Source organism: Panthera onca, chromosome B4 (genome assembly GCF_046562875.1).
Source record: "Panthera onca isolate mPanOnc1 chromosome B4, mPanOnc1 haplotype 2, whole genome shotgun sequence".
NCBI classification, from domain to species: Eukaryota; Metazoa; Chordata; class Mammalia; order Carnivora; family Felidae; genus Panthera; species Panthera onca.
Genome location: NC_138345.1, coordinates 93254240 through 93268366, shown reverse-complemented (window position 1 = coordinate 93268366; position 14127 = coordinate 93254240). Strand labels below are relative to the sequence as shown.

Sequence of the window (14127 nt, the reverse complement as noted above, 5' to 3'; positions counted from 1 at the left end):
TGTAATCCTATACATTGCGGTTCATGCATTTGGAAACAGGATTCTGAGAAGACTTCCAGTTTGCCAAGTGGGTCCACAGCACAAAAATGCTAAGAACCCCTACAGAGTCTCCCTTTGTCTCAGAGGTGCTAGCTGAGAAGTGATATTCAAGTATAATTAGAATTTTCAGCTTCAAAGTATAGTCCAAATGACAATGCTTAATATTGCTGCTTCCTGAAAAATCCCTCTATATGGCCAATTTCTTCCCATGGCTACATGTAACTAATAAGACATTAGTTATCTTGTTCACGCTTAATTTAGCTTACCTCTTTCATAGTATAAGTGTCTTTTTGTGCACCAACAGACTTTAACAACTTCAAGAGCAATGGCTTTGGTCTAACCTATGAAAAACAAAAACTTGCTATTATACTTCCAAAATTATTCCAGAACTGTTAAGTCCCACAGTAAGCATGTCCACGAAGAATTTCAATAAATGTAGCAGACATTACTTTTAACAATCTCACAAGGTTAGAACTCAAAAAATAAGTCAAATGTTTTCACTAAATGCAATAAACTATAGAAACTGAATACCGCAGACTGTCAAGGCAGTGTGGAAAAAATACTGAGATTTAATTACTATGCAAATTGTCACAGAATCCTCAAGTATCATCAGTTGCAATCAGAAATAGTGTCCACGCCGAGGCAGTGAAAATTATTCTTTTTCCTCCAGCTATTTCTATTATCTGCTTACTACCTTACAAACTTAAGCATAAATGGAATACTCCAATGAGATTACCATAAACTACATTGCAAAATCCAAGAGAGAAGAGTAAGTCTTTAGGGTAGGTCCTTTTCCCAATCTCTTCTTTCCACATATTAGGCTCCTGAAGGCTGGACGACTTAAATAACTAACCCAAATGACAAGGATAATTAAGAGCAGATATGAGACTGCAACTCACAACCCTCATCTACAAAGCAGCATTTTCTTCCTACTGTATCATGCTGCCTCTTAATTGGTCTACATTTCAAATACCTACTTGACAAACATCTATTGAGCTTGTACCACGCACCAGACAGTGCTAGGTATTGGGGGGTAGGGGAAATAAATAAAATACGAGCTGTATTCAAGGAGCCAGCCAACTAAATCAGGGGTCAATTTTTTTCTATAAAGAGCCAGAATGTAAATATTTGAAGCTTTCCCTGCCACGTGGTCTGACTCAGAAATACAGAATATATGTAAACCAATAGCCATGGCTGCATTTCAGTAAAACTTTCTTCACAAAAACAGGCAGGAGACCAAATTCAGTCCACAGGTTATAGCTTGCCTGACCCTGATTTAGAAGTTTTGCAAGTGGTATTGAGAAAATAACTGGCAAGGAGACAGAGATATAATATACTCTTTCTCCCTAACTGTTGCTATATCAAAATCTTCAAAACTCAACTATCTTTATAACTTGCTCCCTCCACAAAGACTAGTGTCTCTGCACCTCTCTTCAATATATTCCCATCCTTTGTCTAACTTGGAAATCTAACAGCATCCCAGTATGCAATCTAACTCTCAAAAGTAAATTTAAGAAAACTGCCTACTTCCAGCTAATCAATTAAATAACCAAAAAACTTAAAATACACTTAAGTGTAGTACTGAATCATTAGCTGTTCTGATCACACACTTTTGTGTGTGTGTGCTTACATATACACTTTACTTCCAGGGTACTTAAAGAATGACCTCTCTGAAAAGATAAAAAATTATTTTTTTCCTCCTCAAATTTAATATATGCTATGTTAACTTCAAACTACATAAAACATCTCAAAGTAAAAATCTGCAATGGAGAGCCATTAGTTTTTTATTAAGACCTGAAAGACATGCCATAAGAAAACTGTAAGAAGCATTCTTAATCTTACATTTAATAACAAAGAGATAAATAAATGCCAAATGAAAAAAGATCTAGATGTGAAAATTAAAATATTACAAGAAAATACAGGGCTATATCTGCATAATCTTGGGATGGGAGAATTCTTCCAAAGCATGATATGAAATTCAAAAACCAACAAGTTTGACTTCATAAAAACATTCTCAAAAACAACATAAAGTTAAACATTTGTAAATGATAAAAGTCAAATATATTTGAAACACAGAGAACTACAAATTATTACAAAAAACACAATAAAACAAAAAGAAAAGTGAACAGATGAGACCAAGTAAATTCCAGAAGAAAGAAACGATTTAACGAATGACAAGACGCCCAATCTCAACAGACATTAAGGAAATACAAATTTAAACGATGACACAGTACCTTTTACCACAAAAGTAGCAAAATAATAAAAACTGATAATATTCAGTGTTGGCAGAGGTGAAAACTGTTACAACCTTGTGGTAATCAAGATGTGAATAGCAATCAAATACATGTATAGTTTAGGACCCAAGAGTTCTACTTCTACAAAATCCTACAGGAGGAGACATGTACAAAGCAGCGCTATTTTTTTTATAAAAATTTTTTATTAATGTTTATTTATGATAGACAGAGCATGGGTGGGGGAGGGAGAGGGAGACACAGCATCTGAAACAGGCTCCAGGCTCTGAGTTGTCAGCACAGAACCAGTCACAGGGCTCGAACTCATGAACCACGAGATCATGACCTGAGCTGAAGATGGATGAACTGAGCCACTCAGGCACCCCAAAGCAGCACTGTTCGTAATACTCAAAAATAAAACTCAGTTTTCTAAAAAACTATAAAAAAAAAAAAAAACAAAAAAAAAAACCTATCAGTAGAGGCATAAATTTTTTAAATACTACTACCCTAATGCTCTGGAACACTATGGAGGCATTAAACAGAATTCTGTAGATTTACTGACATGGATGGAATTTGCACCACACCTCTAGTTTAATCCTGTTTTAATAGAACAGAACAATAACACATCATATATGGGTATATACATAGGAAAAATCTAAAAGGAGACATGGTTGAAAGAGAAGACTAGAGGGGTGCCTGAGTGGCTCAGTCAGTTAAGCATCTGACTCTTGATTTCGGCACAGGTCATGATCTCATGGTTCATGGGACAGAGCCCCACATCAGGCTCTGTGCTGACAGCTCGAAGCCTGCTTGGGATCCTCTCTCAAAATGAATAAACTTAAAAAAAAAAAAAAAAAAAAAAGAGAGAGAGAGAGAGATGATCAGAATTTTCAGTTTTCTGTAATGCCTAAAATCTTTCTAAGCATGAATTAGTTTTGTGACTTTTAGAAACCATTTAGGAAGTTCAATAAGTCAAAATAGAAAAAAAAATCGGTCACATAATAAACATAACTTCAGCATCCATGCTTAAGAATATAATGGAACTCAATTTTAAATCCAGTGTGGGAAAGTACGAAGAAAATGATACAGGTTCTTACAGTCAGCTTTTACAGTTATGCCTGAGTGGCAGAATTCAGGCTATGTTCATACAATTTCATTTAAAGAGCCATGCCATAAATGTGGTCTATGGAATTTAGTTGATCACCTCATAAATTATTCTTAAAAGTTACACTTGAGACAAAAATACCAACCAGGGTCTCTTGTTCCGAAGCTGGCATCTGTGAGGTGCTTACAGCACCATCGGTAGACACAGACATGTTGGTATTGCACATTTGCCTATGAGTAGGAAAAAAACACACATGATAAAAACTTGAAATAATGAACCAAAGGTGAAAAAAAAAAACCACCAAAGTCATATGGGAAGAAGATAAACACTGCCCTTAAATATTATAGTAAAACTAAAGCCAGTAACAAGCGGGTCCTTACCTGGATCAATGTAGAATAAGTGCTCTACGTCGGTGACCACAGGTATCTACCTCTAATCGCCAGTGAATACAGCTGGGAAAAAGCATAGTTTAAATAGCCCCAGCTGGAGACAAGTCAGGGCTTAGCTCCTTCTGCTGCGTACTAGGAACGTGTCCGAACTTGACCAGCCCAAAGGGAAAAGCTGAGTCAACTTAGACACAGAACCAGCCCAAACTCGCCCAGACAAGGCGCCGGCTTCACGCACGCTACGGAACAGGCACCTGTCATCATTGGGACCCCAAGCCGCGAGGCCGCCGTCAGCCCCGCAACGCACCCCCCGCCCACGTGACCTTTACCCTGACCACCCGTGGAGCCCCCCGCCTCCCGCCCGCTGGCTGGCGCGCCCGAAACCCCGCCCTCCCCCCCCGGGCGGCCACAGCCTCACCTCCTTCCAACAAAAACCTCCACAAACCCACGTGCCCCGCGCCCCCCACCACCAAATGCACAAAGCCCGCAGGCGGGGAAGAGGCTACAAACGACAGCGAGCTGGGAAACCCAAGTCACAGAACAAACTCAGAACTGCCCATGCGCTTCCCGGCCGGTACCTGCTCTCACCAAGCGGAGTTGTCCGCGCCTGGAGTAGGAAGAACGGGGACCCTCGAGGCTCCCCAGTACCCTTCACTGGGCGGGCAGAAGCCCGACGCCGTGGGCCTCGGCGACCATTCCACTCACGGGGCCCAGGCCACTGGGGCGCTCGAACGCACTGGGTCCGGAGAAGAGAGAGGCTCCTGGCGGCGAAGCCGGCAGGACCTCGGTCAGAGGGGTTAGGGCTGCCCCTCAGACTCGGGCTCTTACTCCATTTTCTTTCCAGCCACACAGGGCCGCACAGGCCCCAGGAGGACCCGAGCCGGCCGAGGCGCGCCCGATGCGCGCCCCCTGCTGCCCCAGAGGAGCGCGCCGGAAGCCGCGACTCATCAGGGCGCTTGCGCGCGCGCGCGCGCCCAGGCCCCACCACGTCCGCCAATTGGGGGAGGGGGCTGGGCCGGCCGCCTCCGTGAAGGGGGCGGTCCGGGAGCGCGGCGCGCGCAGCCCATGCCACTGGCCGCCACCCGGCGGTAGGAGAGGCCGTGCCGGCGCGCGCGTTTGGCGGGTGTCGACCGCCAGTTCTCCCGGGGTGGGGCTCAGCTCAGCCCGCCGCGCTTCGTTTGGCGCGCGACCCTTGGGACTTCTTTAACCGTTGTGCTATTTCTGTATTTCATGTGTTTACAACTTTCGGCCGCGATGGAAACTGAAGGCACCAGGCGTATCTGAGTGCAGCTACCAAAAAAGAAACCAAAATTAACAGCTGTGCGATAGATGAAGCCCACACCGCCAGCCACTGGAGTTATATACAAACGAGTTATTTCAAGACTTGTTTGTTTTTTTTTTTTAAGTACAATTAAAAATAGTACAATATAAAAAATAGCACAATATAGACTCGTATGTGATGCATACAAATGTTCTGGCTGGAGAAATAGACGACTTGTGGCTACAGTGATGGGGGTATCAGGGAGATAAGGAACAGCGGTTACTTTTCACTTTATGCTTTTAGAATGTTATGGTTTGTTTATATAATATATACATTCTCATTAAAAAATATATAAGACTAGGTACTGAAAAATTCACCTTGCCCCTTTTGGCATATAGGCGTGGCAATTTCAAAAATAAATAAGGACGTAAGAATTGAGTTTGTTCAACCCAAAAGGCACAGTCATTGCAAAGAACGAGCTTCTTTGGCCAGGAAGCAATTAGTTCCTTTTTTAAAAGGACTTTTTTTTTTTTTTCTTTTAAGTTGTAACTTTACCTTCTCCCACTCCCTAGCCTACAAGAAAGGAATCTCTTAAACATACCGGTCTGTCAACTGATTTAATTGCCAACATTATTATCTTCAGGGATTTGGTTTGGCTTTTTAAGAAAAACCTCATCTTGGGGTGCCTGGGTGGCTCAGTCGTTGAGCATCCAACTTTGGCTCAGGTCATGATCTCATGGTTCATGGGTTTGAGCCCCATGACCGGCTCTGTGCTGACATCTCAGAGCCTGGAACCTGCTTCAGATTCCGTGTCTCCCTCTCTCTCTGACCCTCCCCTGCTGACTCACTCTCTCTCTCTCTCAAAATAAATAAACATTAAAAAAAATTAAGAAATTGGAGTTTCCTGAGGCACCTGGGTGGCACTTGATTTCGGCTCAGGTAATTCGGCTCTCGATTTCAGCTCAGGTAATGATCTTGTGGTTCATGAGATCGAGCCCCAAGACAGGCTCTGCACTGACAGCAAGGAGCTGGCTTGGGATTCCTCTCTCTCTCTCTCTCTCTCTCTCTCTCTCAGGATTCCCTCTCTCTCTTTGCCCATTCCCTGTGGACACACACGTGTGCATGCTCTCTCACTCTCTCTCACTCCCTCTGTCTCAAAATAAATAAATAAACAGTAAAGAAAGAAAGAAAGAAAGAAAGAGAAAGAAAGAAAGAAAAGAAAAAAGAAAAGAAAAGAAAAAGAAATTGGAGTTTCATTAAATGCCAAACAAGAATTTGGGCTATGGACAGAGTAAGCAAATTAGGAGAGATCAGAAGGAGGTAAATAGGTGAATTGCTTTAAACTGTGGCTTTAGCACCACCACCTTGAGCCAATTCAAGCTCTGAATAGTCTGGCTAGCCGCCTCTAGATCAACTGTCCCCTTTCTCACTGGCTCTGTGTTTTGAAAAAATTCTCTTGGCAGAATTAGTAGAGCAGAGGAGCAAAGGGCAGAACTGACCGGATTAGTCTTTCTCTAATGAAATCAGAGAAGACCAGGAAGGAAGGAAGAAGTGATAGGATTTTAGGTGCTGGGGAGAGAGATGGATGAGGCAAGGATTCTATCTTTCAAGGAAACGGTATTAAAAACTTACCATGTGGAACAAGCACTACCCAAGGCCCCAGGTGGTCAACAACATAGTCATACTCCCTGCTGTCATAGAATCTAACAGTCTGACTCTACATTTCCACCCAAAGAGAATGACAATATCACTGACACAAAGTCTAGAGGAAATGAAAAGTTGGCTGTTGTTGAGTTTTGGTTGATGCACCAGAGAACAAAGAGTTCGGTGGTCGAAAATGTGGAACTGAAGCTCGGGCTAGAGACAGAGCTTTTGAGATGACAATTGGCTCAACATGTAAGAACTGATGAGCTCCTCAAAGGAGAGAAGAGACAGACTGGGATAAGGCAGCCGGGGTAGAAACAGCAAAAAATGAGCGAAATGACCATAAGTCTACCTAAAGCAGGCTATCTAATGGTGTTCCCCAAACTGGAAGAGTCAAATAATGATACTGAATACTGCAGGAGTCAAAGAAGATGAGGAACAAGAAAACACATTGGATCTTCTCACTCTAACATCGTTGGCATCGTTTGTGACTTTATGATTAAGAAAGAAATGCAAACAGCTGCTGCTGTTTTCCTGCATTCCACCATCATCGTTTGTCACTCTGCCCTTGTACTCATACCAGACTTTTCTGGAAGCAAACATCTGCTTAATTTTTAGTAGCATTGTTCTCGAGACGCTTCTTTGTTCCAAGAGATGGAGACACCTTGAGCGTCATGTTCTTTGGGACCTAAAGTCTGCAAACACATTTACAATAGACTTTTGTCCTGGTCCCGGGGCCACCTCAGACTTGCACTTATTAACGATAACTGATTAATCTTTAAAGAATGGGGGAAAATAAACAAGATTTATCTCAGAAACAGTGTTTAGAATGCTGAAAGTTTCACAATATTTATTTAACTGTAAAATTGTAGAAGTAGTTCAAATTCCACTTATCCTTCCAAACGTCTGGAGATGGATAGTGTTATTTAAAAAGCAAAATCCCAGCAAACGGTGAATATAAACACAGGCGCTTTTTTAAATGTTTATTTGTTTATTTTGAGAGAGCTCTCGAATGAGGGAGAGGCGGGGGGGGGGGGGGGGGGGGGAGGGAGAGAATCCCAAGCAGGCTCAGCGAGGAGTCCGACACAGAACTCTATCTCACAAACTGTGAAATCATGACCTGAATCAAAATCAAGAGTCAGGTGCTCAACCAACTGAGCCACCCAGGTGCCCACAGACTTTTTGTTTCTATTTTTAAGAATTCATCGACTAACTTTTTGTTTATTTTGAGAAGTTTAAAATATGCAGAAACATTCACACAACAATTAATATCCAATGTAACCATTGCCTAGAATTCACATTTGTCATTTCTGCTTCAGATATATTTTAATTTTTTTTTAACGTTTATTTATTTTTGAGACAGAGAGACACAGCATGAACGGGGGAGGGGCAGAGAGAGAGGGAGACACAGAATCGGAAGCAGGCTCCAGGCTCTGAGCCATCAGCCCAGAGCCCCACACGGGGCTCGAACTCGCGGACCGCGAGATCGTGACCTGAGCTGAAGTCGGACGCTTAACCGACTGAGCCACCCAGGCGCCCCCAGATATATTTTAAAGTATGGGATACTAAAAAAAACATTGAAATATCCCTGTTCTTAATCCCATTCTCTTCCCTCTCCTGGGGAAATTGTAACTATCAGTTTGGTGTATATCCGTTAAGTCCATGTCTTTATATGTTGACTATAATTTTATGAAACTGTAAACAGTAAATACAGTAGTCTACATACATACAAAAAGAATTGCTGGGCCATACGGTAGTAAGCCTTATATGGAATTTCAAAATCTAACAGGGAAAGCTGTCCTTATCTTTTTCAGTATTGTCTGTTCTGGGATGTCACTTTTAGAATTCATTTGTCTAAATCCTAAACCAGAATCCTATTGGAATTTTGATTCAAATTGCATTGGATGAATTGATTAATTTGACGTCTTTTCAGTCTGGATTCTTTCCAGATAAGAACATGACAGGGGCGCCTGGGTGGCGCAGTCGGTTAAGCGTCCAACTTCAGCCAGGTCACGATCTCGCGGTCCGTGAGTTCGAGCCCCTTGACAGGCTCTGGGCTGATGGCTCGGAGCCTGGAGCCTGCTTCCGATTCTGTGTCTCCGTCTCTCTTTGCCCCTCCCCCGTTCATGCTCTGTCTCTCTCTGTCCCAAAAATAAATAAAAAACGTTAAAAAAAAAATAAAAAAAGAACATGACAGCTTTTTTCAGGTCTCCCTTTGCATTCTTTAATAATGTTTTCTCATTCTCTCTATAAGACAATGATTGGTTTTTGTATTTTGATCTTACAGCCATCAATACTGCTGCATTTTGTTTTATAAATACCGCTAGTTTTTCAGTAGATGCTCTTGAATATTTTTATGAAAACAGTAATGTCATCTGTAAAAATCATCAGTTTGTCTCTTCCTTTCTTATATCTTCTTTTCTTAGAACCTTTAGAGCAATTATTATTTTATGGAATAGTAGCAAAGATAGTGGACATCGTTGTCTTATTCCTGACTTTAGTAAAAATGCTTTTAGAGGTGCCTAGGTGGCTCAGTCAGTTAAGTGTCTGACTCTTGATTTCAGCTCAGGTCACGATCTCGCAGTTTGTGGGTTTGAGCCTCACATCAGGCTCTGTGCTGACAGCACGGAGGCTGCTTGGGATTCTGTCTCTCCCTCTCTTTCTCTGCCCCTCCTTCACTCGTGCACGTGCATGTGCACTCTCAAAATAAACATGAAAAAAATGCTTTTAAAATTGATGGATGATGTAAGTTTTAGGTAGAGCCCCTTTATTATATTACAAAAGTTTCCTTCTACTCATGTTTGAATTTTTTTTTTAATATGAATGAGAGTTCAATTTTATCTAATGCTTCTTTATGTATCTGGAAATAATCATGTGGCTTTTCTCCTTAATCTGTTAATATGGTCAGAACTGTAGTGGCAGGTTTTCCTTCTTTCTTTCTCTCTTTTTCTCTTCCTCTCTTTCTTTCTTTTTAATATGGAACATTTCACAAATTTGCATGTTATCCTTGCTCAGGGGCCATAAGAATCTCTGTACCGTTCAAATTTTAGTATTTGTGCTGCTGAAGTGAGCACTGTAGTGATAGATTTTCTAAGATTGAACCATCCTTTTTTACTCATATAGACATTTATTTTTGAGAGACAGAGACAGAGTATTAGCAGGGGAGGGGCAGAGAGAGAGGGAGACACAGAATCCAAAGCAGGCTCCAGGCTCAAATTCGTGAACCACTAGATCATGACTTGAGCTGAAATCAGATGCTTAACTGACTGAGCCACCCAGGTGCCCTGGGTCGTGTTTTTTGTCTTTGTTTTTGTTTTTTTTAAGACACTGATGAACTGAATTTGCAACAGGAATAGTGTAACTGGATGGTATGGAGCCTAACTGATATCTTATCCTGTCCTTAGAGATTACCAAATATCTCAGGGATTTAAGTGGAGATATTGTCCTGCTGAGAACAGTTACTCAGTTCTCCAAGGCTAAGTTCAGATAAGGCCCAGTTCTTGACTTGAGATTCTGGTTCCCACAGGGCAATACAGGCTCAACCAGTTTGATGACTTTTAGCATTGAGACGGTTTGTTTTGTTTTGTTTTTAATGTTTATTTTTGAGAGAGAGAGAGAGAGAGAGAGAGAAATAGTGCACATGTGTGCAGGGTGGGGCAAAGAAAGAAGGGGACAGAGGATCCAAAGCAGGCTCTGCACTGGCAGCAACGAGCCCATGAGGGGATCGAACTCACGAACCATGAGATCATGACCTGAGTCAAAGTTGGACATTCAACTGACTGAACCACCCAAACACCCCAGCATTGAGAGTTTTAAAGGAGGACCAGGAGCAAAACAGGTTACCTTCTAGAGGAATGAAGAGTTTATACCCCCCTCTACCCATCCTCAGTCAAATCTGAGACTTGTGACCACATCTTGGCCGAACATTGCTGAGGCACTCAACTGGCAGAAGAGACATAGAGGTTGAATAGCATCCCCTGCTTTGGTGTGGAGGGGTTTCTGGAGTTTCTCACAGGTCAGTGGTCCCTAAAGAAGATGGCAGGGGTAGAAGGAGTTTTGCTGGTAGCTCCCAAGATGGCTACTGCTTTGGCGATAGAACGCTGGCAGCAGTAGATGCTATGGGATGTCCATTGGTGGAATGTGTTGAATTGGGCAAAACAAGGTGAGCTTTATTCAGCTTCCCCCTGCCCAACTTCCTGCCAGGCCTATGCCATAGGACCATTTGGAGAACTAGCACCACAAATGTACTGGCTTAAAGCAATGCAAATGTATTGGCTCACAGTTCTGTGTGTCAGAAGTCCAGGTAAGCTCGACTGTATTTCTCTGCTCCAATTCTCACAAAGTCAAAAATCAAGATTGGCCAACTTGGGTTCTTACCTGGAGGCTCTCAAGAAAAACCTGCTTTCTAGCTCATTCCGATTGTTGTCCCAGTTCCTGGTAATTGTAGAATTGTGGCTGCCTTTCCTTGCTGATTGTCAATGGAGGCCCCCACTCAGCTTATTCCTTGGCACCTGGTCCCCTTCATCTTCAGGCCAGCAACTGTGTGTGGAGTCCCCCTTATACTTCAAATCTCTAACTTACTCCTCTGCCAATAGCCAAAGAAAACTCTGAGTTTAAAGGCTCCTGTGATTAGAATTGGCCAACCTAGATAAACTCCTTTTTGCCAAGTGATAGCGCATCCTCATGGGCATAATATCTCATCGTATCCCCCAGCTTCTGGACATGCTCGCAGGGGAGAGAATCCTACAGGGCAAGGGTCGTTGTCGGTCATTTCTGGAATCCGCATACTGGTAGCGAGAACAGGGAAGGGAGAGTGGGATGTTGCAGACCCAATACCACATCCTCATCCCTAGTTCCAGGTTACCACAGCCACGGATTCAGCCTGCTCTAGTGCACGAGGAAGGCCAGCTTTGGATCGAATATGAATTGAACTTTCAAAATGAAGGAGTCAGTCTTAATAAGTGAAATGTGACCCTGTTCAGATAACTGAAAGAACTGAACAATGATGAATTTGGATTGAGGTGTCACTGAGGGAAACTGCCTCCCAGTGAAAATGGGGATTACCATGGTGCATTAAACCAAGACGTTTGGTTGCAGTAAAACTCCAGAAAGAAGCTCTTTATGGTGATGTTTTAAATTGGGACTTTTTCATCTAGGTTTTTGAGATTGGTCTATATAGTTTTTTCCTTACATACCCTTGTTTTGATATCAAGGTTTTAATGGTCTTATGCATTGAGTAGTTTTTTTTTTTTTTTTCTATTCTGTGAAACAGCTTGTAGAAGACTGGAAATGCATGTTCATTAAAGGCTTGATAAAACTGATCTATGAAATGATTAAGGCATGGAGAGGTCTTTTGGTATTGGAAACTTTTGACTACTAAAGAAATTTCTATTTCTTTAATGATTGTTGTTTAGATTTCTTATTTCTCCTGAAGTCAGTTTTGTTCATGTATATTTTTCCTACAAAATGATCCATTTCATCCTAGTAGTTCTATTTTGGGGGTGTGATTGTTTATATCATGATCTTCTGATATACAAAAGACTCTACAACTGTATCTGTAGTCATGTTTCTCTTTTCAGTCCTAATATATGATATTTAATATTGAGGATATGTTCTAAAGCCAAGATCTTGGAAAACCCATTCTTGTACTGGGTGGTTGAAAACATTTGGAAGTTGCAGCACAGCAACTCAGAGATTCTGGGGTAGCATAAGCCACAGCATCCAGGGTCCTGTAGAGGCCAGGATGTCCTCATTGGGCTGGTCTGGGGCACGATTTGCGCTGTGGTTCTGGCTGCTGCCCAGCCTCCTCCGTACCTGTCCGCTTTCCAAGCTGGTTACTCAGCTTTTCCAATGATTCTATGAGCCAATATCCTTTTAATAGTGCCTCCACCTGCCCCCGCAAATCACACAAGATTGATGATGCGATCTCACATTTTGTGGGTTGGAGCCCCGAGTCGGGCTCTGTGCTGACAGCTCAGAGCCTGGAGCCTATTTCAGATTCTGTGCCTCCCTCTCTCTCTGCCCCTCCCTTGCTTGCGCGCTCTCTCTCTCTCTCTCTCAAAAATAAAGAAACATTAAAGATTGATATTATGGGTTGAACTACATTCCCTAAAAATTCATATGATGAAGTCCTAACCCCCATTATCTGAAAATGTGACCCTCTGGGGGGTCGTTACAGATATAATTAGTTAAGATAAAGTCATACTGGAGTAGAGAACACCGTTAATCCAATATGACTGGTCCCCCTATAAATAGGGGAACTCTGGACATGGAGACACACAGGAGAACACCATGCGAAGATTGCTTATGTTGTACAAACCAAGGAACTGCCAGAAGCTAGGAGAAATACCTGACACACATCCTTGCAAAGCAACTTTAGAGGGAGCATGGCCCTGCTGACACCTTGACTCCAGACTTGGGGCCTCCAGAACTGTGAGACAATATACTTCCGTTGTTCTGAGCCACCTGGTTTGTGGCACTTTGTTAAGGCAGCCCTAGCAAACTAACAGTTTCCATGACTTACCGCTGAGAAGCATGACTGATACCGCTTTGTATTGAGTGACTAATTATGGAACAACCCAGAACTGGTGAATCCGACAGCTTAGGGCAGAGATGGGTGTCTTTGAATGCCAGGTTGGCATGAGCTTCACATTAAAATCTCACAAAAGTAGAATTGTCTTGCAGGTCTGTAGAGCGATCTTGGGTGGTGTTAAAGTTTTCCTCCCAAGTGGGGACGGGTGGCTGGCACCATCCTCAGTGGATGCTTTGAGTGGGTCAGAGATTTCCTGCCCTGGAGGTCCACAGTCTCTGCCTGACCACTCAGTTTTATGCTGTTGCTGGTTTCTGAGTTGTTTGAAACTGATGACTACAACTAGATCCAGATGTTTCTGCTATGGATCTTCGAGGCGGTTAAAAACGACACTGCCTTCTCCATGATAAGGAGCTGCCTCACAGACACATGGATCTTCGAATTTTTTCTCACATGGCTAGCTCTAGAAGGGGGCAGCCAATTTCTATTTGTCAGCCCTGTAATTCAGGTCACTGGAACACTTTTTTTTTCTTCTTTTTTTTAAATTTTTTTTTTTAACATTTATTCATTTTTGAGACAGAGCATGAGCAGGGGAGGGTCATAGAGAGAGGGAGACACAGAATCCGAAACAGGCTCCAGGCTCTGAGCTGTCAACCCAGAGCCCGACGTGGGGCTCGAACCCACGGACCGCGAGATCATGACCTGAGCCGAAGTCGGCCGCTTAACTGACTGAGCCACCCAGGTGCCCCTTTCTTCTTTTTTTTAAAGTCCTGATACTCTTTGTTATGAGAGCCAGTGCTATCGCTTACATAGATTATGTTAGGCATTTCAGGTCAAACTGTTCCCTAGAACCCCAAATAAAGGACAGAAAGTTAAGACGAAGAAGCACAAATGACTGACCTTGCAGTACATGCTCAACCAAAAATAGCTCA

At 42.6% G+C, this 14127-nt stretch overlaps 1 protein-coding gene and 1 non-coding gene across 7 annotated transcripts in view; both read right to left on the bottom strand.

Moving 5' to 3' along the window:
* MDM2 (MDM2 proto-oncogene) overlaps window positions 1-4706 on the bottom strand; it is a 33349-nt gene extending 28643 nt beyond the window's left edge. For 2 of the 6 annotated variants that reach the window (XM_060657017.3, XM_060657021.3), the window contains exons 1-4: window positions 4340-4454; window positions 3756-3827; window positions 3521-3605; window positions 306-380 (exon numbers count right to left, since the gene is read on the bottom strand). In XM_060657017.3, the coding sequence (XP_060513000.1) occupies window positions 306-380; window positions 3521-3601 (156 nt within the window). In that variant the 5' untranslated portion in view covers window positions 3602-3605; window positions 3756-3827; window positions 4340-4454. Of the gene's footprint in view, window positions 1-305; window positions 381-3520; window positions 3606-3755; window positions 3828-4339 lie in introns of all 6 variants that reach the window. The other 4 variants (XM_060657018.3, XM_060657023.3, XM_060657020.3 and 1 more) reach the window with 4 other exon arrangements.
* A 4930-nt stretch (window positions 4707-9636) lies between these two features.
* LOC132660460 (U6 spliceosomal RNA) lies at window positions 9637-9740 on the bottom strand. Its single transcript, XR_009601806.1, has one exon. It is a non-coding gene; the product is annotated as a U6 spliceosomal RNA (small nuclear RNA).
* Between the last annotated feature and the right edge of the window lie 4387 nt (window positions 9741-14127).